Genomic DNA, 21935 nt, shown 5'->3' on the forward strand with positions numbered 1-21935 from the left:
TCCCTAAAGAAATCTATTAGGATTTACAGATATTGTTATAAGAGTGTGAAGTATTGTAGTTAACTTTCACCAACGAATGGTACTCCCATACAAGCGATACAAACTAACTAATGCTCTAGGATAAAATCAATATCTCCACTATGCAAATGCAAGAGTATCTACTATTTCTGAACTTCGAATCCCCCTTTTCCATACGCCTTTTGCCTTTTGTTGTTTCTTATTGGCCATCCGCGACATGCGACAAAATAAAATGTAATTTCTCTTTCAGGCCCAGTTCTAGTTCCAGTTTGCAGTTTGCAGTTCCCAACCCTGGCCAACATGCGACAATTCAATGCTGACAACAACGACGAAAAATGGCAAAAATAACAACGATGGTAGCAACAAAATATGCAAATCGTAGTTTCCAGTTGGGCGAGGTCAGCCGTGCGGGAGGAGCATGGTGGGGGGGTATTGGCCAAATTGGAGTCAAGTGCAATCGCATACCCGCCCCATCGAACATAAATAATTTAAGAGTGTGAAAACAAATTTTTTATGCCAGGACCGTCCGGAATTTTGTTTAGATTGTATTTCGTTTGACCAAAAATAAGTGCAGGCGAAAAAAGAAACGTGTTTTGTTATTGTTATAATCTCGTTGAAATGCGATATGGTGATTTTTAATTGTTATACTCTTTTAAATGATTTTATTTTGATATTAGTTTTGTATCATTGCCATTGATTTCGTTGGCCCATTTAATAGTTTTTACATTCCCTGCATTTTGTTAACTTTATTTATTCCGTTCATTTGTATTCAAATATGGGGCAGTGACATTTTAATTTTGGATTATTTTCATGCCAAAGGGTATTGCTGCTCGATTTTAAATCACACACTCTCGAAGGTCTTTATTAAATTGACTGTATCATCGGTAAACATGAATATATAGTCCACAATAACAGCTCAATTCAGCATATATGTACGCTTAACTTTAGATATATTTATAGGATTTTGGTTGTTTTTTTTTCTCAGTGCATTTGTACGATTTAGTTACATTACGTGTAAAGACATACTTTAAATGCTACAGACATCTGGCTCTGAACTTGTACTTTAACGATATCTGATAGGAACTCGATTTGTTTTAGCGGATTTTGTGGCTGACACTTGGCCCGACCAAAGGCAACAGTTCGAATAGAAGGCACTGCCTATGTGCACTGCCTTCCATCCAATCCGCCGACTTAGGCGGCCAAATGACCATACTCTTCCTTTTTGAATTCCGAGAAGTTGGGCGAACAGTTGGGTGAGCTGAGGAAACTGGACCTGTTGGAGATTTTGGTGCGCAGCCGTTTGGTGGTCACCAGTTGGGACATCTTGCGCAACGTGATGTAGTCCTTGTTGAGCATGCGGCACAGTTCGATGAAGGTGCACAGTTGGGGCGACTTGAGCTGGGCGGCCAGTTCGTAGGCGGAGTTGAGCACCTCCGTTTGGCGCTCGTACTTGTGGAGCACCGCGTGTGACTTGGCCATCAGCATGGTGCTGAGAAACTCCCAGATCAGGCTATTGCATACCCTGGCCTCCTCGATGGCCTTCTGGGCGTAGGACAGGCTCTGCACAAAGTGGTTCTTCTGCATATGCCGATCGGCCAGCTCATGGAGCAAGTAGCTCCTTTCGATCGGCAGGCGGGCGAATAGAAGTCGTTTCTCCAGATACTCGATTTGGTTTCTGTTGGCGAATTAATCATGTTTAAAATAGGGTAATATTAAATTTCTTAAAATTAAATTGTATGTTGCGTTTAAGCACTCTTCACACTACTTATAGATCTTTAAGTAACTTTAACTTTAAGGAAATTTTAAAAAAATATGTATGCCATCAAATATAGATGGCGCTAGCTGATATTCTAGAAACATAAATACATACTTCAAATTATTATTGATATATCTATAATTTATCAATTGCGAGTTCGCTATGAGTTCGAAATAACTGAAACTCACTGGTCTGCCAATCGATCGGTGCTCTGTTTGTCGGCGCCGGCATAGGAGTAGGTGGATCGATCCCCGAAGATGAGCTCCGTGTGCTCCAGCGGCTTGGCCACCGGTATGTTGAGCAGCTGGCACATGGCGCTCTTGTCGTAGGGCGTGACCCGTGTGGGCGGCAGGCGGTATCCCTCGCACAAACTGAGGGCCAGATTGTTGTACACCTCGTTCATGAACTCCGCCTTCCAGGGCATCAGTCGATTCGTCTTGATGACCACGTAGCTGCCCATCACTTCCTCCACAAACTTGCGCAGGCGCTATAATTAATGTGGTTAGTTATTTTAAACTAGCTGGTTTCGCTTTTACCTGGCATAGGTGGAATATGTAACCCACCAGCCGTAGCTCACCTTGATATCATTCCGCCCCCGCAGCACCTTAATGGTCCGCAGGATGCTCACCATGTTTCGCCTGGTTTGGTACTGGATCCGGAACAAGTTCGCATCCCGCATGCGAGCCTCTATCTGGGGATTCCGATGGAAGTACTCCTTGTACATGGGTCTCCTTGCCTGGAGCATCCGTGTGAAGGTCTTAAGGCGCTGGAACGCATACTCAAGATACTTGGTGCGGTCCGCCGAGGAGCCGAAATGATTGTCTAGAAGACAGTTGGGATGCCGGCGAAGTGTTTTCAGAAAGAAAAAATCGGTCCAGCTGCGACCCAAATAGTTCTGATAAAATATTTTGGTCTTGCGACGCCTGCGCTCTCTTTCCAGTGGGGAGAGCATCACCTCCTTGCGATCGATCCTGCTCTGGACATCACACTCCTTTCGCTCCTTGAGGATTTTCCACAGCGGCCGCCTGTCGGCCCTTCGAAGCTCCTCCTGCTGATGGGCATAGAAGCCGGGCAGCTGCGCGGAATGCTCCATGAAGAAGTTGGCCAGGCTGAAGCCCGTGCAATCCTTGAGATTCTCATCGACTACCACGAGGCGATTCTCGAAGCTCTTTAGAGCGGTGCCCGCATGCCGACGGACATTGTCGTGCAGCAGGCTCTTGTTCTCCTCAAACCGATTCAAATCGTAGAGCGCATCTCCGAGCTCCATGGACACATTTGCGTCCCACGCCTGCCTTACCTCCATGGCCCTCAAGCTATCCTCCAATGCGTCCTGCGTCAGGGCCACCGATCTCTTGAATTTGCTGCGCAGATAAAGAGCCTTGTGATCCGTGCTCTCATTCTCTGTGATGCATTTGTCGAAGTACTTCTGGGCAAAGGTGTTCTTCCGCATCCGCGCAAAGTACTGGCCCCAACTGCGGTAGATCCAACGCTGCTGCTCCGTCGGCCAGTCGAACGTTTCCCAAGACTTCAGATTTGCCACCAAAAGGCCTGCCGGCGCCGATTGACTCGAGTCCTTCATTCTGCACCAACGTCTCCTTGTCGCTCAAGTAAAAAAAAAATAAAAATAAATTCAGGAAACACCCTAAAAAAATAAATGCTACAAAAAACGAAATCGAAACCAATTTGTCTCTTCTAAAACTGAAATGAAAATGAAAGGAAAATCCCGAGCACGTTGTTAGGATCATAAAAATAATACTTAAGTACGCAATACTTAATAAAATATATGTGTTCCAAATCAAGAATACATATACTTGAAATCCTTTTCGCTAGTAAGGACCAATTAAGCGGATTTATGACCATCTGTTTGTTTAGTCGAATTAAAAACCACAATAGCTGATATCAGGATGTCTTTTCACCTCGTTTAAAGGTGTTTTTGATTGATTCAATACTAGAAAAGCTAAAATACTTCTTATAACAAAGAAAAATAAGTCCCATACGCACGCTTAATTTTATCGACAGTTTATGTAATAAAATATATGTATGTTGTAAAACAAGAACGAGCGTAGGTGATGTTTTACAATGTTTTAAAAAGTATAATATCTCCGTTGAAAACAGCCATTAACCATTAGACAATACAAAATCCAAATACAAAAGGTGCTGTGTACAAATAACAGTGCTCAAGGATTGCTGGGAAAGTCATTTCGGTTGGAAGGGATCCTTTTCGATGTTTCGATCCAGTCGCTTATCGCCATCGGACTCCACCTGAGATAGCTGGCCGAAGCCCTCCTCGTCGACAAAGCAGATCTCATGACCATCGGGGTCACCGAGAATTACCACCGTAACGGTGGCCTTTCCTGGCGTATCCAGGGTAATCAGAGGTGTTAGAATGGCCCCGCCAGCTGCTTTAACCGCTTCTTGGAGAGGTGGCTGCTGGGCCGCCGGAATGGCAAAGGCGATTCGTCCATAGGCCTTAGCTCTATTAATTGGCTCTGAGATCTGGGTGATCTCCAGTGAAGCCTGCTGTTCACCGTAACTCAAACGCACGCTTGCTTCGTTCTCCTCGAGAACTTTCAGTTGCAGCAAATCGTGCCAGTATTTGCGCGAGTTTTGAAGATTGCTCACATTAAGCTCCACCGATTGGACAGGATCAGAGCTGGCAGAGGCCTGATCGATCACATAGAACTTGTAGCCATCGGGCGAGGTCAGCAGACTACCGGCTTTTCCAGACACCTGTGTCACAGGATACGAGTGCTCGGCGGCGCGGGAAAGGATATCCTTGGAGTGTATGGTCACGCCCCCAAAATCATTGCCTGAATCGAAAAGAATAAGTATCGATTAACAGGATTTATAAGTGTTAAAATTAACTTGGGAATTAATACAAAGGGAATCATTAAGTAGTATATTTCAATTACTGTACTGTACTTTTTCAAACATCTTCAAACATTCAACTCACATACTTTCGTTTTTAGTTCATTTTGTGATAGACAGAAATCTTCATCGCGGTTTTAACTAGAATGACTGATAGATTTCGACCTACTTATAGATAACTATTTCCGTATTCATAAAGAAAAAGATTAATAACCTACTATCTTTACGTACTTAAGACAAGTCACTTATCGAATAGCTATTATTAGTGAAACACTTAATTATGAAGTTGTCGAAGATAGAATAACTCATTTGTACTTTAAGATAAGCCATCCCAATTTTACTAGTGTTAGATTAAATATTTTGGATTATAACTCGGTAATCATTTATAGGGTTGTACATTTTTTCAAATTTCCAGAAATGTGTACATATGACTGCTCAAAGCTTAAATATGCGATTTAGCCTACCATCACTGAAGTTTCAAACTTTTTCAACTCTCAATTCTTATTAAAAACGCTTTAATGCCTGATAAAATAAATAGGTATTTTAGGATGATATTACTTAGCCGCTGTAAGGGTTAAAACGTTCCCGCTTGTTAGCTTGCACTCAGGACTTTTAATCCTCATGTGAGCCTAACATTTTTATCCGGTATGTGTCTTACCCATTTCGTAGCTGCTCACTCCATAGTTATACGTGAGTTCGATGACGAAATGCGAACTTTCGGGTCCATAACCCACCATTGTTTTGCTCCACCGATTGTCATAGGGCCTGTGAAGGATTAACACTACCAGTTAGTCCTGTCGCAACACTCCGAAATAGCACTCACCCGTTGCAAGCTGCGTCGCATCCCTCCTTGAACTCCTCATGCCGCAGCACCTGTTGCCGTGCGAACGAGCGGGATGGCGATAGAAGGGAGCAAAAACGATGAGAGAAAAATGAAATTTTAACACAGTCATTATATGACATTATCGGGCATCTGGGCTTTTTAATTAGCAGCCGCGCGTCGTTGACACGTTGTCCAGATAAAACTACAGCCAGACACAACAGCCTGCGATAAGGAAGTCTGCCGATTTCTGGCGATACGCCCGCCACACCCAGCTTACCGTCATTCCCAAGATTTGCCGAAAGAAGAAGGCGTTTTTCGCCCGATCTCCGATTTTGAACACATAGTGCAGGGCGCGTCCCGATATGGCCGACATCTTTGTGTTTATCAGCTGGCGTTTATTCAGCAAGTGCTTTCCGATCGAATTTCGGCCTTGTTTATGTACATTCCGTTTCAGTGTGGCCGTGCGCAGAACAGCAAATATTCCCAGCGACGGGAGCTTTTGGAAGTATCGATATTTTTTAGTTTAGACTAAATAATAATAAATTTAAATACACTGTAAGTTTTAAATTATAAAGTGCGCTTTTTGCTGATTGACATCTACGAGGAAAAAACTAATGACTATCGCACCTTCAAAAAACGAATATCGGAATTTACCTTTTGTGACACAAAATTTTACACTTGACAAATACACTTTAAAAAAAGAGTATATCCAAAATGTTGTCACAAAAGTCCTTCCATGAAAAGCAATTATCGTCAACAGTTTTATTAGGCACTTAAAATATGGAGTAAGCGAGCATATAAAACGTATAAAATACGAAGTAAGCGAACATATAAAACTATTTAATACATTGTAGTAGCAAGGATAAAATGTCGTGAAAGTAAGATATTTAAAAATTTTCGCTAATGCGTCCTAGCCACATTTGCATGATAGTTCATTGGATATACACTACGCGTCATCAGATTAGCGCCCCCTGCATGGCTCCGTTCATTTTTATTTTCTGGTTTTGCCATTGCACGAAAATTCATCAATGTTGTTGTTTTTTGTTCACTGACATTCCCTCTCTCCTTGAGGATAAAAAAAAGGTCCTAAGGTAAGGACAACAAAATTTGTTATGCTGTTGAATTGAAAAGTTTGCTTTAAGAGGAACCCTGTTATCCCTGCAGGAAATATACAATATCATAGCATTCTATTAATGCTCATAATCATAAAATTTCAGAAAACCCGCCAGATGTCGCAACCCTATAATAAACTTTATTCAAAAGAACGAAACTTATGGAAAAAAAAAATAATGGTGGCAATAACCTTGTCTTTACCGCGGCAGATCGCAGGTCCATACTTCGAATACCTCCCAATTCCCACGACTTCTCCGCCAAAATTCGAGAAAAAGTGTTGAAAACCAGATCAAATCTTTGATTCAAATGGTGATTAAGACAGCTAAACATAAAACACGAAAAACTGAAAATAAAACCACCTCTCAATAAGTTGCGAAAAAAAGCGGGTCTGAGTTTTGCTCGAGCTCATTTGACTTGGTCTAAGGAGTGGCGTCGTATTTTCGGACAAGAAGAAATTTAATCTGGAGAAACCAGACGGCTTTTTTCATTACTATTATGATTTGCGTACATTTTGGATCGCTGTCACAGTCGGGTTATAGGTAAATTGCAGTTTTAAACACCAAAAATGAACGCAAAAGATTATAATTCAAAACTGCATTTCCCTACTTTAGAAACGTTTTTGGAAATTTAGAATGACATTTTCAAATTGACAGTGTCTCAATCCACACTGCACGTTTGGCAAAAACATGGATTCCATACTACTACCACCATACTACTACTATATAATAGATAACGTGTGGGTATGGTTGGCTAGGAAGGTATACGAGGGTGGTAAACAATATGCCACTCAAAACGAATCGTTCACCGGAATAAAACTCGATTGGTCTGCGATTACTTTGGATTACCTACAAAAAAAATATATGATTCCCTTTCCAGACGAATGTGTGAAGTCCATAATTTCCTTTAAAAATATTCTAATTTAAATATTTAAGTGTTAATCATCCCAATTTCTTTCGAAATGAATCGAACCAACTTAAATTATCTTAGGGGGCGTTATCCTGATAACCCAATTTTAATTAACCCATTTATGGATTTTTTTTTTACTTAAATAAAAATCTATAAACAAGAAACTGCATCCTATATAAATTTTACATTTATAGAATTGTTCAACGTTTGAATGAAAAGCAATTTTCAAAACTCTAGCTTTAACAGTTTTCTAAATATCTCAAATCAAAGATTTTTGCTCAAGGGGCGCTAACCTGATGTATGTAACCGGACGTATATGGATAGGTTATAGTTGATCATAAGGCTTTCGAAGGGATAGGTTTGTAGTCATGGAAATGCCCTTCCAGTCGCGCCGAGTCTTGCGATTCTGCGTCCTGCTCTATTTTGTGCTGCCATTCCGGATCGAGTGCATCTTCCTGCTCTAGCTTGCACTGACTTGCCTCCAGCGGATCCGGTTCCGGATCGTAGGACTCTTGACCTTGTTGACACTCATTTGGCCGCTGGCTTGTCTGCATGGTCACCTCATTTCGGTGGCTTTCCCTGGAGAGATCTCTCTGCCGTAGCTTTTCCCCCTTGCGGAGCTGATCCTGTTGAGCTTCCCGAGCGCCCTGCTCCTGATCGCGGTCGTGCTCCTGCTCCTGCTCCTGACTCTCCCGACTGTGCTCCCTTCGTTTTCTGTGCGTCTTTCTCGCGCGGTGCCTTCGTAGGTGCAACTCAAGGGTTTGTCGCGAAACGCAAGGCTTCTGGCAGTGAATACAGGCAAAGGGCCATTCCTCGGCTGCCTCTCCCGAGCCCGTGGATTCCGTGTGCAGCCGCTCGTGCCGCACCTGCGAGGCATGCGTGCCAAACTTTTTCTCGCAATGACCGCACTGGAACCGCCGCTGACCCTCGTGGACCACCCGAACATGCCGGCTAATGGCGCTCTTGTGGCGAAAGAGCTGCGGACACTGCTCGCACTTGAAGCGCTCCCAGGTGGGATTGTGGGTGCGCAGGTGGGTCAGTAGCTCCGTTCGGGTCACCTTGGCCACTCCACAGTGCTCGCACACGTGCTCCTTGCGCTGGGCATGACGCTTTAAATGCTCGCCCAAGGCATTCTTTGTGCTGTACTGCCGGTTGCACAGCTCGCAGATTAGGTCGCGCAGCTCCTGCTGCAGTTGCTCCAGCTGTGGATGGGCGTTGCGCATGTGGGAGCGCAGCTGCTCATATCGAGTGAAGGACTTGTCGCAGCTGCGGCACAAGAAGGGTTTCGAGTAGCCCTGATGGACGCTGCGGATGTGGGCCTCCAAGTACGGTAGCTTGTACACCTGCTTGCCGCACTGATCGCAGGCCAAGCCAGCGCGTCGTTTACTACCAGTGCCTTGGCTAAGCTGTTGCTGGCTGTTCTCGTACTCATCTGGATACTCCTCATCCTCCCGGTCGTCAAGAATCTTCTTCTGATCCTCCTGCTTCTTCGACAGATCTACCTGCTGCCCATCCGCCTGCTTTTCATGCTCTTCCTCCAGTTCATGCTCATTTTCCTCATGGTTTTCCTTGAGTCCTTCGTCCGGCGGCTCCTCCTTCACCTAGGAAAGAACTAAGAAAGTATTAATCCAGGTTTAACAAGCCGAAAAGGACATATATATCCACCCTGTCGACCGCGATGTCCACTGGCTGCCATCCGATAAGCTTCTGGCTGGATTCCCTTGCCACTTGGCGCAGCTCGTCAAAGTAGACCACCGCGTTGTGGCACAGGTTGCAGATCTCAGTGGGAAATCCATGCGGCTGCTTCAATATGTCGATGTCCAGCAACTTTTGCAGAATCGCGATGAGTCGCGGATCGGGACAGTGGGTGTCGCGGTCGCGCAGATGACGCAGGCAAATCCTGCACAGGCGCGCGAGGTCCGTAAATGTGGTGAACATCGCCACGAATCGTGCGCGTTAAAGGCAACGTTCTACGTGGAAATCCAGTTCTTTTTTCCGCCTCTTAAATTTTCCTGCTGTGATGCACACGCACCGCCAGTGTTACCAGAGGGCGACACCTGTTGCGCTGCCGTTGATCGATCACTCTTATCGATATCGTTACCAATCCAGCTTATAGGCTTTAAAAAATTCTATAAGCTTGTATATCGAAAATATTAATACTACATTAATATTATTAGAAATCGCAATGCATTTTTAATCTTAGTCATAAATTAGGGTGGATATTAACATTTCCCAATGCGAAGAATGCATCTAGTAAGATGTTTCCGGTATTACAGTTTATTTCATCCTTTCAATATCTGGTCCCTCTCTATTTATAAATAAAACCCGCCTGAAAATTACACAATTTAAATGAACGGATCGAAAAGCAACTTTAGAGACCTTAAAACGGATTCTTAACGTGAATTAAACAACAAATCTAAAAATAATAATATAATAATATATATATATATATATATAATATATGAAAAACAAATAATTGTTTTCCAAATATGACCAAGTATTACGGCTGACAGTAATGCAATAATTTGTTACGAACTGCTTATCCTTCGTTATTGCAGTGCCTCTAGCTCAGGCTTACCACACAGCTCGCAATAGAAATATCGATAACTATCGACGTCTCACCACTCTGCACACCTAAGATCTCAAATAATCAAAGGAACAAAAAAAGGTAATCAAAAGCATTAATTGCAAATGAACATACATGCGCACCCACCCAACCTAGGATGCCCTGAGGATTTTACAGTCATCACCCAATATAAATAAATATAAATATAAATATACCAAAAATTACAAACAGTTGTCATCCTGAATTGCCCATTTTGGTCGTTAACCGCGGTTCATGTGGAAAATATCCTAGTCAGAGGCAAACGAGTAAGAATTTCAAAACAATATAAAAATATATATGATATTAATTTATTGGAATTGTAATTTATTCAAATAAAATTAAAAGTGTGGAAGCGGAGACAATTCAGGTCTTATTCGTAGAGTGAAAGAATTAAATTTAATTGTAAGTTGCAAAGCGAATGCTTAGCAAACCCTTGACTGAAATTTACTTCTTTATGTGTTAAGCTAAAGAGGGCTCCTCTTATGTATTTCTATGAATTGAGTGGATCGTGCATGGATGCTGGGATAAGCCAAGGATTTGAGCTTCGTAAGCGGTTTTGACCCTTTGGTGGGAGTCGTGAATGCGGCTGCGGATGTTTATGTCTGGTGGATTGGGTGCCCTCTTGAGTGGATCGCGCATGGGTACTGATCAGCCGAGAACTTCAGCTGCGTTAGCGGTTTTGACCCTTTGGTGGGAATAGCGAATTCGGCAGCGGATGTTAATGTTTACATTAGGGCAGGCTGGATTTTTTATTGTCACCAGAATTGGGGTTCTTATGGGATACTTGAATTTATGACTTATATCCTAAGGCATTCTATGATTTGGTTTATGCAAAGACACTAGAATAACAAGATGCGTAACGCCATACGATTTTTTGGCACACGATTTTTTGGCCGTGGCTCTAGAGGTGGCTCCAGGCTCTCTCGAATTTTTGTTAGAGAGCGAGAGAGCGGAGAGCGCTACAGCGAATAGCAGACAACTGTATGTGTGCACACGTATGTTCATGCATTGTAAATTTGACAAAATATGCCCTTCACCTCAGAAGTTCTTAGACTTTAAATCTATATTATTTTTGATCAATTGGCACCATGCGAAAAAATCTTGTTTTGCATTGCAAATCCTGATCGTCCTCGCGAAGCAATGCTTCACGGCCATACCGCGGGGGGTCCTGGATTTGCCCTCCTTACTTTTACATTGTTAATCTGTTAATCTTAATCTTAAATGTTCAATAGACGAATTAAAAAAAAAAAAACCTAATCCTGTGTAATCAGAGCACTGGGGACGCGCGCGAGTAGCCGGGCGAATCGAGTTAACGCTCCTGGAAAACCCGAAAATTTTCCGTGTCGCGGCAGCTAAATAGAGACAGGAGTGACTGTCTCTAACACACAGTAATAGTGTAAAAATCACGGAGCAGACCAATAGCCAACCCCTCCGCTTATGAGTCCCCCGTCGGAACTTCACCCTTCACACCCAACCCTTAAGTCCATGACGCTGCGCTTGCTCTCTTGACCAGCCGGGCAGCAGCATAATAAAAACCCATTTTGCGTCTGAGCCAAGGTGGCCGGCGGAATGGTTTGTGTCTGAGCCTCATCGGCCAGCACCGTAACCATCACCTGGCGAATGGTATAGGGCCGCACACCTTGCAGTCCAAGGTTCTAAGGACCCCACCCTATAAGCCAAACGATGGCACCCCCAAGGGGCCATTATAAGTGACCTCCCCCCCAAACAGAGCCCAACCAGCAAGGCCCCCTTTTCTAGAAATCGAGGAGATGGGAGATATATTATACAACGGGGTGAGGAGCATTAATCTGGCAATGAAGAACACATTTGCCAGATTGAAGGATCTCCAACTAAAGCTGCGCGTGAGGCTGCCGGAGGAGGAGAATTCGCATGCCAAATGCACCGCAAGAACTGATGCTAGCCAACAGACCATCCCTAATGGCCTCTTTAGCTATGAAGAACCGAGTAAGGGCAAAGACGGTGTCAAACCAAAGATCGCACGGTGATGTCCAACGCCCTGCACTCCAAGGAGCTGAAGTTGGCGTTGCCGACTCGACCAGCAAGACGGTAATAATGCTGCTCAAAGGTGCCTTGAAACGTGCGACACATACTGAATATGCCATCCAACTGTTTTTCTGTTTTTTATTTTTGTTCTTAGCTAAATGTAATATGTCAAATAAACGAATTTAAAAAAAACCTAATCCTGCGAACCAAACATAGGTGTGTGTTGTGATGGAGGCAACTCCTGCGCAGGCGCGCGATGTCCGTAAATGTGGTGAGCATTGCCACGAATTGTGCGCGCCAAACGCAAATTTTCCTGCTGCGATGCATACGCACTGCCGGTGTGACCAGATCGGTCACTCTTATCGATATCGTTACCAATCCAGCTTACTAGCTTTAATAAATTCTATAAACTTGTATATCGAAAATAAAATTATTATTAATATTATATTAATATCATTTCAAATGGCAATGAATATTTAATTTTAGTAATAAATTGGGGTGGATATATGCTTTTCCGAATGTGAAGAAAACATCATCCTTTCAATATCTGGTTTATCCCTCCCGTCTGAAAATTGTGAAAATACAAGCGATTCCACATTATGAATAAACGGATCTAAAAATCAACTTTAGATACCTTACAATGGATTGTAAGTTGCGTTAGCTTAAGTATGACCTGCAATTAAACAACAAATCAAAGAAAAGTCGTCCCGAGCGAGGAAAAAAAATAATATATGAAACACAAATAATTGTTTTCCAAATGACCAAGTATTACGCCTGACAGAAATGCAATAATTTGTTCTTACATTTATGTGACCCTATCATCATCGAATCATATTTCAAATTCCAATTCCGATTTCGTTATTAGGACATCGGGCTGTAGCCCTGGGTATCGTAATCGATAGTTGCGAAATAGCAGTCAGCGATAGTGTCTGACAAAATCGACGTTGTTCCACCCCTAACAAAGAGTGGTGATCTGAGCGCAGTCGGTTGATTTCATTTGGTTTTTTTTTTAATTATTCGTGTCGCCGCGATCGGATCGGATTTCCCATAATCTCTGAGCGTTCCGCCTATCCTTCAAGTGAAATGTCGCTGAATCCGCAGTACGAGGACATTGGCAAGGGATTTGTGCAGCAGTACTATGCGATATTCGATGACCCGGCGAATCGGGCGAACGTGGTTAATTTCTATAGCGTAAGTGTTGTTGCTTCCCGCTTCTGCTCGTCGCCTTTCATCTCTCCTTTATTCCCGTCTCCGCTTTCGCCTGCACATTTTTCGCTTGCCATCCCCATCACACGCACAGGTGACGCGCGGCGCGCCCTTGAAAAATTCCGCCTCCTTTCAGCAGAAAATGAATAAAGAAACTGTTGCAATGCGAAAAAGAGCGCGAAAAAGAGCAGCTGGAGATATACGGTCGGCGTATCCGTGATATCGTGGGAATAGGATGAATGTTGATAGGGGCGGGGGCAGCGTTCGATTCTCGAAGTTTCGGGTGACACATTACGCCCATGCTCGCATAAATAAATACACACATACGAAATATATGGCCAACATACAACTGCGGTTAGCACAATAGGGCCCAATATACGATATAAATTCGTGAAAAAATTGTATTAATATCTTGAAAAATATGGCATAATTGTGTTTCATTAGTTTCAATCAATTCAGTTTTTTTGTCACATAAAAGAGTAAATGAAAGAATAAAAAAGTCTATAATGATAAAGTATTGAAAATAAAACTATCTGTTTGATATGTTTTTAATTTAAATATTAACAGTTTTATAACCAATTTTGTTCTTAATAATACGAAATATCATTACTAAGTAAAACATCATCATAACACTTATATCATTATATATTTTATACTTCCAGGCTACCGACTCATTCATGACCTTTGAAGGCCACCAAATACAGGGGGCACCCAAGATTCTGGAAAAAGTTCAGGTAAGTCCTGATTATATACAGTCATGGGCATATGTATAATATTTTGCATACCCTTCCTATTCCTGCAGAGTCTGAGCTTTCAGAAGATTACCAGAGTGATAACCACAGTGGACTCGCAGCCAACTTTCGATGGCGGAGTTCTGATCAACGTCCTTGGAAGACTACAGGTAAAACCAGAATTCTCAACAAGAAAACTGTCCTAAACTCGCTGTCGGGGGGAAATTCAATGACTGCCTGCGGCGGCGGTTAGAATATTAGCACTGCCGACCAATTCAATCGATTTTCTTTTCAAGTTTTGAATTTTATTTTTGGTCTTTTCAACACGTAAATGCTTGACAATCGTTTTTGTAACAAATAGAACGTTTTGTTTTGGCTTTCACATAAGAACATTATTTATTTTGCACTGTTTCCCATTTATTTGTTATCATGTATGGGCTTTATTAAGCCTGCCACTTTATTCCATTAAGTGTTCTTCATTCTAAGATACATTATACCCGTTACTAGTGCAGTTAAAGAGTATACTATATTCGTTAAAAAGTATGTAACATGTAGAAGCAATCGTTTTCGACAAAATGTAGTATATATATTCTTGATCAGGATCAATAGCCGAGTCGATCTGGCCCTCTCCATATGAACGTCGAGATCTCAGGAACTATAAAAGCTAGAAGGTTGATATTAAGCAGACCGATCCTAGAGACACCGACGCAGCGCAAGTTTGTTGATCCATGTTGCCACGCCCACTCATATTGTTCAATATGAAATTTCGCGTTCTCACTTCCAGTCGGAAAAGTCGACCATAGCATTCTCTCTTGTTTTGAATATAATATCCATTGACTTATTGATGCAGTTATAGTAGGTAGATAAATGAAATGAATTTTAAAAAGAGTAACTGCCTCAATGTATTTTACGATACCTTATTGTTCAAAGTGGATATATGTAGAGACGTAGAAGCAAATTTCAATCGCCCATCACTTAAGATATGAAATCATTCATCATTCTTCCGTAAAGTCGTAAGGGCAGTGCTATTTGCCGACCGCCGCTGCATCTATTATTCCATATAAGTCACCTGAATCTGAATCGAATATCTCAATTCTGGTTATTACAAAACGAAACACAAATGCCAAAACAAACCAATGCAGACCGACGAGGATCAGCCGCATGCCTATATTCAGACCTTCGTATTGAAGCCGGTGGGCGGCAGTTTCTTTGTGCAGCACGATATATTCCGACTCTCGCTGCACGATGTGTAGCACCAGCGAGCCCGACCTGCCACGCCCAGTCCACAGACTCCAGCGCCCGGCTATATGTGTGTAAATCGAGATCGAGATCAGCAGCCAAACGATCAGCCAGCAGACACGAGACGAGAGCCAGTTAAAAAACGAAAGAAATCCATATCTAAGCGATAAGATAGTTCTGCTGCTTGTCGACCTTATGCCGCCCAGCCATGCCCACTCCGCCCACATATACAAAAATATTTATCCTTGGCGTCTCGTCGTCGTCCAATTTCTTCTAATTATTCTCACAGTACGTGAATGTCCAACGAAAATTAATCAAATCAAAATGTTGCGCATTTCATTTCGTGCATGGTTTTCGTTGATTTTGAGTTGGATTTGCTCTTTCTTTCGGTTGGTCGCTGGGGACCTGGAACCTCCTAATAATGCAATTTTAATGTAACACAAACAATTTCTGTAACCTCTATTGCTTTACATTTTTAACTAAACGGTTTATATTTATATTATATTTTTAGATGCTTTCAATTGATATTGCACTTATAAAAATTCTGTTTTTCATTTGTTACAAAACCAAATACCAATTGACTAGTCTTAACTTGCATATTGTTTTGTTCAATAGCTCGAAGAAGAGAACTGTAAATATCCCAAATTGTTAAGCGCACCCTAATATGCCTTAAAAAAAAAACTTTCAAATGTTGTTCAATTTTGAATGGAACTGAGGAAAGTTTTGAGAAGTTCTTATATCAGTGAATAATAATTTTGCTCGCACATTTGGTATAAAGTTTATTCTGCTCGTGAAAATGTTTTGGAGTTATGTTCAATTTATCGAGCGAGCCCTGTACAGTAAACACGCACCTTACACGATCAATCGGCTGCCAGTTGTACACCCTTTCCCTCTGACCCTGGCTTCAAACTGTGTGTACTCCATTCATATCTAACTCAATACGTTGAAATTGGTTTTTCGCACGCTTGTGTTATTGACTTTAAATGTGACTGGTTTGCCTGGCATCTGCTAACGTATTTATGATTTCATTCCTTTGCAGTGCGATGACGATCCCCCACATGCCTTCTCGCAGGTCTTTTTCCTGAAGGCCAACGCAGGCACCTTCTTTGTGGCCCACGACATCTTCCGTCTCAACATCCACAACTCTGCCTAGGAGCACTCCACTTACCTACGTATGCACACCACTCAGCACCACACATAATCGACATCCAAAGATGCCCAGCGCCAGATGATAACAACAAGCTCGGCAGTGGAACTCAGAAAAAAAAAATATAACAAAGCCAGCCAGCGGTCTCACGATTATCAGCAAATACAAAAGTTAGAAAAAGAAAAAAAAAAAAAAAACAATAAAAAAATAAGAAAATAACGCTAACTACTATTACGATGTCAACAAAATGGGCCGCCAGCTCACCTTCATTTGTGTCCCATTGTTGCCGGTACTCTCGCTTTACGATCCACGGAACCCTAGAATTATATGTTCTGCGAACACCTGGATCTCGCGATCTAATTTAGCTAGGACTATCGAATTTGGTGGTATGTGCCGTGCTACAAGCTCGTATTTCGAATTCCCGTGAAATGAGCAGGAACAGCAGGCCGGGATCATCGCCTACATAAGTTTAGAGTGATTTTCTAGACCGTTTATATTTCCAATTGAATTATTTGTACTTTAATTATGAGGATTATTTTAGATAGCCGTATTGCAAATGTATTGTGTCGAGTGTCTCGCTCTGTAAACAATTACTTGAGTACCGGGACTGCACCACACACAGTCGCAAGTATCGACTCTTGCTTTCTCATATGACTAATTGAGCGATGGCGAATTACTTTTTATTGAGAGAAAAAAAAAACACTTAAATATAAAGATAAACGTTAACAGTTTGGTTGTTTGTATGATTGGCGGAATGGCCAGTTGAACCGGAAAGATATGTATACCCTTATAAGCTATTAAATGCATACGAAAGAAGCTCCAGCGGATCTGGCCAGTGGTTTCCGTCTAAAAACTGAACGATTCACTTGTCGCGAAATGTGAACACCGCATCGAATCCGAATAGCACCCCATTGACGATGGACAGCGAGGCCTTGATGAGCGCGAGATCCCGAGTTCGGGTGCGGAAGGAGAACTCCCAGGCCTCAATGATGAACACACCGCTGGCCACGAACAAGGTGCAGCCCAGGACGCTGAAGAATATATCGATGCGCTTGTGAATGGGTGCCCGCATCAGAACGCCTGCAATTGCAAGGTATCTTAAGTAGATTTGTGTGCAAATTTCGTTTTTGGTTAACTTATTTTAGTATTTTAACTCTTAAGGACTGGCATTCCAAGGCGTACCTGCAAAGACCCCGATGACCACTATGATGTAGCCCGTGAAGGTGCCAGTGGCCAGGAACGAAGTCATTATATCGCGATCGTTGAAGCTGTAGAAGTGGAGCACCAGACACGCTACCGCAAAACCCTGGAAAAGTGAGGGGATTTTCATTTGTGGTGCTTCTTGGTGTTCTTATAATTTCCGAGTCTATCTGGTATTTCGGGTCTTTTCTTTTAATTCCCAAGTCGTTTTTTTTTTTTTTTTTTTTTTTTTTGACAAACCATTGTTTAGTAAGCATACGCGTTGCTTTTTGCATTAATTCATTAATCCTTAGAACTTGCAGTAAAATCACTTGAAAAAAAAATCCTTTACCAGTTCGAGAAACTTGACCACATTGAGGCGGCCTTTTCGCTCGCCATGAGACATTTTGTGAAACTGCTGCCGCTGACAGTCCTCGAAAATGTGGTCCAGCTTGAAAATGTACGTGTCGCAACTCAAGAAAGTTCCAAAGTTCTTCCGATTGGCCTCTTTGGAGCGTGCTCGCGACGGCAGAGCGCTGGACAAACTGATTCTGATTCGGAAATGGATGACGGATGGCAGGCAAATGCGGCTGCAGTTTGCAGTTGGGCGCAGTCGGGCCCAGCCAGCGAAATTAATTAATTACACTTAGGAAATAGGCTTTTCATTCTTGTTCCCATCCCTGTGTATCCGCCCACGTCCACCACGTCCGCCGGGCCTCTCGGTTCCATCTCTGAAGTGGAGACCGTCTGCGTTCTCCGCTGCCAGCTGCACTCGAGCCCCATCCCTTCCAGCTTGATTGAGTGGAGCATAATGTCTGTATCTGCATGCATGCTCTGTGCCGGTGGGTGGCCAGTGGACAGTGGGCAGCCGCCCAATGGACTCGGACTCATTGTGCTCGCATTGCCATTACCCCAAATTTGCTGCCTAACCTTCGGGGCCCAAGATCGGAGCTAATTCGCGGAATCGGGGCCAACGGGTCGCCAATTTTCCGATGGTAATCAAGTGGATAATGGAAAACATATCGCCGGGGAAATCACTTCCTCAAATCATGAATAATCTTATGGACTTCATGGGAATTATTAGGTTGTAAGGTTGTGTTGCAACGCTTTTCAGATATAAAAGTGGATTTGTAATGCATGGAATATATTTTTTAATATATTACAAGTACTGTACTTTTTAAGTGCAATTAAAAGCTTAGAGCAACATAAAAAGTAAGCCGAATTTTATATACCCTTCACCTATAGTAACTTAGCTACCACTAGCTTGGACGACTACAGTCGTCCTGTTTTAATAAAATGTATTTTATTTCTATTTATTTTTCCTGTATTTTTTACGAACGTTAAACTGCAAATCCCATTCCGCTCGCTCCTAGTTCAGCTAAATTATATAGTTTATATAAAATTAGATTAGTAATTACATTTCCGACCCGGCCTGTTATTGCCTTATCTAATACCTGCAATAGGTTTAATAGTTTAAGTAAATACGATTACGTGGAAATAAACAGACACGGTAAGATTTAGTTGGGTGTCAATTCTGACTAAAAATATATATCTAAGTAATATATACTTTGTTCCTGACTAAAACAATAACACTTCCTGTGTTCTATGGTCAATTTGAAAACATGCAAAATAAGTTGTTACAGCTGAACAAATCTATTTTTAATTTTTAAATTAGTTCTCTATAGAGTGTTTATGCCACATGTTGAACCTATTTATCTTAACTTAACATCAACTGCTTTATTAATTTCAAAACCTAACCATTAAAATAAATATATGTTTTTAGAATAATTTCGGCTGGTAGCAAGCAGAAGTACATATACGATTATTTATTATCAAAAGCCCAGCTTATCAGTTTGAAGGCAACTTTTGATATGATTCAACGCAGACACAGGTGCGCATTGAAACTATATTTAGACCTTCTTATCGCTTCAATGTTTTGATTAATCCGTATTTTCTGTTTCAATTTTGAAAATGCATTTTTCAAGACCTTACTACCAGAACGAAATCCAATTGAGCTTTGGCAAGCTTTTTGTTTCAGCAATTTTACGGTAATTAGCAGCAATTCCCATGCTATTGTAGTTCTATTAAAAGTTAATCGCCAGCACTTTACAGTGACAGCAAAACTAGTTATACTAGTTGCGAACTATGATCGAAAATGATACCCCACCGAGCTACATGGTTACAAGACTAAGAATTTTTCAGGTACAACTTTCACTGAAATATAGAACTCCGAAAATAATGCATTGTAAGAGAATACAAGAAAAATTATTCAGCATGTTGATAAATTCAAATTAAATAGAAGAAAACATTTTCCGAACTACCTAATCTATATAATCAATCATAAAACCCGAAACAAAATCGGAATTTAAAGAACAAGATTCACTCAAATCGATATACCCAACCTACAAGGTATCAACTGCTTCTGTTTTCAAACCCAACCCGATTGCAACCGATGTCAGTATGCAAGTGCACCTGCAGCTATCAAAATGCTTAACCCCGAACTCATGTCGCTGGAGAACCAGGTGTTCCGATGCTACCTGGGATGGTCGGCTATATTGATACTCAAGATCTTCGCCGCTGGTATTTACACGGGTCTCATGCGCTTCTTTACGGCCGTAAGTTATCAAACTTATCAGTTCAATCCTGCAGTATCTACATCGTATCTACATGAAAATGGGTTGAGATTTGTGTTTCTACATTCACACTCGCGGTCAGTTCAAGTTGACTTTTATATGGACACTTGATTTTAGAGATTGAAAAGTTAGATCGCATGTGAGAAGGGAAAACATATTCATATAATAATTTTATTAATTTTTATATTTTTAGTTAAATCTATTCGTTTATTAACGCACAATTTAGGGTATTTTGTTTTTGCTGCCTTCCCATTGTGGCCTCTGCTGTATTCTTCGGGCAAAAACACTCGCTTCTCTTTTCAAGCAAGCAAGCGGGGCCTCCGCCCCGAAATTCGCCTATTCGCTTACGCCGCAAAGAGAGCTTTTATTTGCCGGTATAAAAAAAAAAGCACACGCGAGTATCGCTCATTTTATATTTCAGCGACGGCCGAGCAAGTTGTTGAATCCCAGACCAGACATTTTACGTACTATAAAGATAATAAAGTTATAGTTAAAACACATACAATGGCCAGCCCCGTGGAACTGCTAAGCCTCTCCAATCCCGTCTTCAAGAGTTTCACCTTTTGGGTCGGAGTTTTGGTGATCAAAATGCTGCTGATGAGCCTTCTGACAGCCATCCAGCGTTTCAAGACGAAGGTGGGTTAAGGGAATGGGCGTGCGGGAAGCGGGTCGCACAGTGGGGTCAAAGTCTCACGCCAGTGAAAGTTTAAATGGATCTAACGAAATAGATTAGTGAATTTATTAAGGTTGAAAGTTATTAGAATTCAACTAGCAACGGTGATAATTATAAATGTAACTTAATCTATTAGTATATAAAATGTGACGAATTATAAATAAGTATTACTATTATAATACAATTTTGAGCTTACCATGTTTTATTTTTTAATAATACATGGCAACTGTACAAAACGATACGAAATTCAAATGGAAAAACAATAAAAAGATGCATATGAATGCACATCACATTCCTAATTTTATGTATTTCGATTCTTTAATCGGTATCTTCATTTTCAGACCTTCGCCAACCCCGAGGACCTGATGTCCCCCAAGCTGAAGGTCAAGTTCGACGATCCGAACGTGGAGCGTGTGCGCCGTGCCCACCGCAACGACCTGGAGAACATCCTGCCCTTCTTCGCCATCGGTCTGCTCTACGTCCTGACTGATCCGGCCGCCTTTCTGGCCATCAACCTGTTCCGCGCCGTGGGCATCGCCCGCATCGTCCACACACTGGTCTACGCCGTGGTCGTGGTGCCCCAGCCTTCCCGTGCCCTCGCCTTCTTCGTGGCCTTGGGCGCCACCGTCTACATGGCCCTGCAGGTCATCGCCTCGGCCGCCTTCTGAGCACATAGGTCTAGTCCTTCTTGTTTTTTTTTTTAAGCATTTTGAAATAATTTCTGAAATATAGAGTTACGCCTACCTCGGCTTTGGTGCTGTTGGATCACAATCTAAGTGTTTTCTTTTTGGGAAAAATCAAAATGCCAAAAATTAAAAGTTAAATTCATTTAAAGCAATGCAGTTACTTGAACTACAAGTAAGAAATTGTTTTTCACTTGAACTTATTTTCAATTTTAGAGAAATGTATCTCATCACTATACCTCTGTATTATGATATACAATAATATATTATGATATACAATAATACTTTGTACGTATATACAGATCGCAGTAATCAATTTACCATAACTAAAATAAGTTAACTTTTGAATAC

The 21935-nt window shown here is 41.9% G+C and overlaps 6 protein-coding genes and 1 non-coding gene across 15 annotated transcripts, besides 7 other annotated features; 2 read left to right on the plus strand and 5 right to left on the minus strand.

Annotated features, from left to right (window-relative positions):
* Nucleotides 1-952: 952 nt before the first annotated feature.
* Nucleotides 953-3451, minus strand: r-cup (ryder cup). The gene is made up of 3 exons (NM_134575.2): nt 2352-3451; nt 1963-2261; nt 953-1693 (listed from the first exon to the last, which is right to left on the minus strand). Exons 1-3 carry the CDS (start codon nt 3351-3353, stop codon nt 1210-1212), a joined length of 1785 nt encoding a protein of 594 aa, NP_608419.1. The 5' UTR covers nt 3354-3451; the 3' UTR covers nt 953-1209.
* A 236-nt stretch (nt 3452-3687) lies between these two features.
* On the minus strand, nt 3688-5924 carry CG1532 (uncharacterized protein). 2 transcript variants are annotated; one of them, NM_001298576.1, is made up of 4 exons: nt 5743-5924; nt 5466-5515; nt 5301-5407; nt 3688-4584 (listed from the first exon to the last, which is right to left on the minus strand). In NM_001298576.1, exons 1-4 carry the CDS (start codon nt 5836-5838, stop codon nt 3971-3973), a joined length of 867 nt encoding a protein of 288 aa, NP_001285505.1. In that variant the 5' UTR covers nt 5839-5924; the 3' UTR covers nt 3688-3970. The 2 variants fall into 2 exon arrangements, with proteins under 2 accessions (NP_001285505.1, NP_608420.1); NM_134576.3 differs by having other exon boundaries at nt 3851-4584.
* A 290-nt stretch (nt 5925-6214) lies between these two features.
* On the minus strand, nt 6215-9513 carry CG1529 (uncharacterized protein). Of its 3 annotated transcripts, none has more exons than NM_001144751.2 (2): nt 9150-9513; nt 6215-9085 (listed from the first exon to the last, which is right to left on the minus strand). In NM_001144751.2, the coding sequence occupies exons 1-2, from the start codon at nt 9420-9422 to the stop codon at nt 7820-7822; spliced, it is 1539 nt and encodes a 512-aa protein (NP_001138223.2). In that variant the 5' UTR covers nt 9423-9513; the 3' UTR covers nt 6215-7819. The 3 variants fall into 3 exon arrangements, with proteins under 3 accessions (NP_001138223.2, NP_608421.1, NP_001285506.1); NM_134577.2 differs by having other exon boundaries at nt 6215-9096; NM_001298577.1 differs by having other exon boundaries at nt 7635-9085.
* Nucleotides 6925-7078: a mobile genetic element.
* Nucleotides 9514-10442: 929 nt separating the features above from the next.
* Nucleotides 10443-10920: a mobile genetic element.
* Nucleotides 10921-11204: a mobile genetic element.
* Nucleotides 11205-11337: a mobile genetic element.
* Nucleotides 11338-11366: 29 nt separating this feature from the next.
* Nucleotides 11367-12061: a mobile genetic element.
* A 56-nt stretch (nt 12062-12117) lies between these two features.
* Nucleotides 12118-12192: a mobile genetic element.
* An 839-nt stretch (nt 12193-13031) lies between these two features.
* Ntf-2 (Nuclear transport factor-2) lies at nt 13032-19030 on the plus strand. 4 transcript variants are annotated; one of them, NM_001272821.1, is made up of 5 exons: nt 13032-13284; nt 13962-14033; nt 14102-14200; nt 16309-17509; nt 17578-19030. In NM_001272821.1, the coding sequence occupies exons 1-4, from the start codon at nt 13177-13179 to the stop codon at nt 16420-16422; spliced, it is 393 nt and encodes a 130-aa protein (NP_001259750.1). In that variant the 5' UTR covers nt 13032-13176; the 3' UTR covers nt 16423-17509; nt 17578-19030. The 4 variants fall into 4 exon arrangements, with proteins under 4 accessions (NP_001259750.1, NP_001259748.1, NP_001097040.1 ...); NM_001272819.1 differs by lacking the exon at nt 17578-19030 and adding an exon at nt 13394-13653 and having other exon boundaries at nt 16309-17106; NM_001103570.2 differs by lacking the exon at nt 17578-19030 and adding an exon at nt 15173-15557 and having other exon boundaries at nt 16309-17106.
* Nucleotides 14522-14852: a mobile genetic element.
* CG15449 (uncharacterized protein) lies at nt 17077-18168 on the minus strand. Its single transcript, NM_134579.2, has 3 exons — nt 17948-18168; nt 17599-17722; nt 17077-17496 (listed from the first exon to the last, which is right to left on the minus strand). The coding sequence occupies exons 1-3, from the start codon at nt 17999-18001 to the stop codon at nt 17279-17281; spliced, it is 396 nt and encodes a 131-aa protein (NP_608423.1). The 5' UTR covers nt 18002-18168; the 3' UTR covers nt 17077-17278.
* A 657-nt stretch (nt 19031-19687) lies between the features above and the next one.
* Mgstl (Microsomal glutathione S-transferase-like) lies at nt 19688-21670 on the plus strand. Of its 3 annotated transcripts, none has more exons than NM_001298578.1 (2): nt 19688-20210; nt 21243-21670. In NM_001298578.1, exons 1-2 carry the CDS (start codon nt 20082-20084, stop codon nt 21567-21569), a joined length of 456 nt encoding a protein of 151 aa, NP_001285507.1. In that variant the 5' UTR covers nt 19688-20081; the 3' UTR covers nt 21570-21670. The 3 variants fall into 3 exon arrangements, with proteins under 3 accessions (NP_001285507.1, NP_728382.1, NP_524696.2); NM_167724.3 differs by having other exon boundaries at nt 20048-20210; NM_079957.4 differs by lacking the exon at nt 19688-20210 and adding an exon at nt 20633-20864.
* Nucleotides 21113-21587, minus strand: asRNA:CR44431 (antisense RNA:CR44431). The gene has a single exon (NR_123973.1).
* Nucleotides 21671-21935: the final 265 nt, after the last annotated feature.

This window comes from Drosophila melanogaster, chromosome X, assembly GCF_000001215.4.
Source record: "Drosophila melanogaster chromosome X".
In the NCBI taxonomy this organism is placed as follows: Eukaryota; Metazoa; Arthropoda; class Insecta; order Diptera; family Drosophilidae; genus Drosophila; species Drosophila melanogaster.

Coding starts and splice junctions, on each gene's coding strand:
- Ntf-2 (NM_001272821.1), top strand. CDS start 13,177: ATGTCGCTGAATCCGCAGTACGAGGACATTGGCAAGGGATTTGTGCAG. Junction 14,034..14,101: donor AGATTCTGGAAAAAGTTCAG/GTAAGTCCTGAT, acceptor CTATTCCTGCAG/AGTCTGAGCTTTCAGAAGAT. Junction 14,201..16,308: donor ACGTCCTTGGAAGACTACAG/GTAAAACCAGAA, acceptor ATTCCTTTGCAG/TGCGATGACGATCCCCCACA.
- CG1529 (NM_001144751.2), bottom strand. CDS start 9,422: ATGTTCACCACATTTACGGACCTCGCGCGCCTGTGCAGGATTTGCCTG. Junction 9,086..9,149: donor TGGACATCGCGGTCGACAGG/GTGGATATATAT, acceptor GTTCTTTCCTAG/GTGAAGGAGGAGCCGCCGGA.
- r-cup (NM_134575.2), bottom strand. CDS start 3,353: ATGAAGGACTCGAGTCAATCGGCGCCGGCAGGCCTTTTGGTGGCAAAT. Junction 2,262..2,351: donor GGGGGCGGAATGATATCAAG/GTGAGCTACGGC, acceptor CATTAATTATAG/CGCCTGCGCAAGTTTGTGGA. Junction 1,694..1,962: donor ACCGATCGATTGGCAGACCA/GTGAGTTTCAGT, acceptor ATTCGCCAACAG/AAACCAAATCGAGTATCTGG.
- CG15449 (NM_134579.2), bottom strand. CDS start 18,001: ATGTCTCATGGCGAGCGAAAAGGCCGCCTCAATGTGGTCAAGTTTCTC. Junction 17,723..17,947: donor TGGTCAAGTTTCTCGAACTG/GTAAAGGATTTT, acceptor TCACTTTTCCAG/GGTTTTGCGGTAGCGTGTCT. Junction 17,497..17,598: donor GGTCATCGGGGTCTTTGCAG/GTACGCCTTGGA, acceptor TTGCAATTGCAG/GCGTTCTGATGCGGGCACCC.
- Mgstl (NM_079957.4), top strand. CDS start 20,733: ATGGCCAGCCCCGTGGAACTGCTAAGCCTCTCCAATCCCGTCTTCAAG. Junction 20,865..21,242: donor TCCAGCGTTTCAAGACGAAG/GTGGGTTAAGGG, acceptor CTTCATTTTCAG/ACCTTCGCCAACCCCGAGGA.
- CG1532 (NM_001298576.1), bottom strand. CDS start 5,838: ATGTCGGCCATATCGGGACGCGCCCTGCACTATGTGTTCAAAATCGGA. Junction 5,516..5,742: donor GGCAAATCTTGGGAATGACG/GTAAGCTGGGTG, acceptor GCACGGCAACAG/GTGCTGCGGCATGAGGAGTT. Junction 4,585..5,300: donor AGTGAGCAGCTACGAAATGG/GTAAGACACATA, acceptor TTTTCGATTCAG/GCAATGATTTTGGGGGCGTG.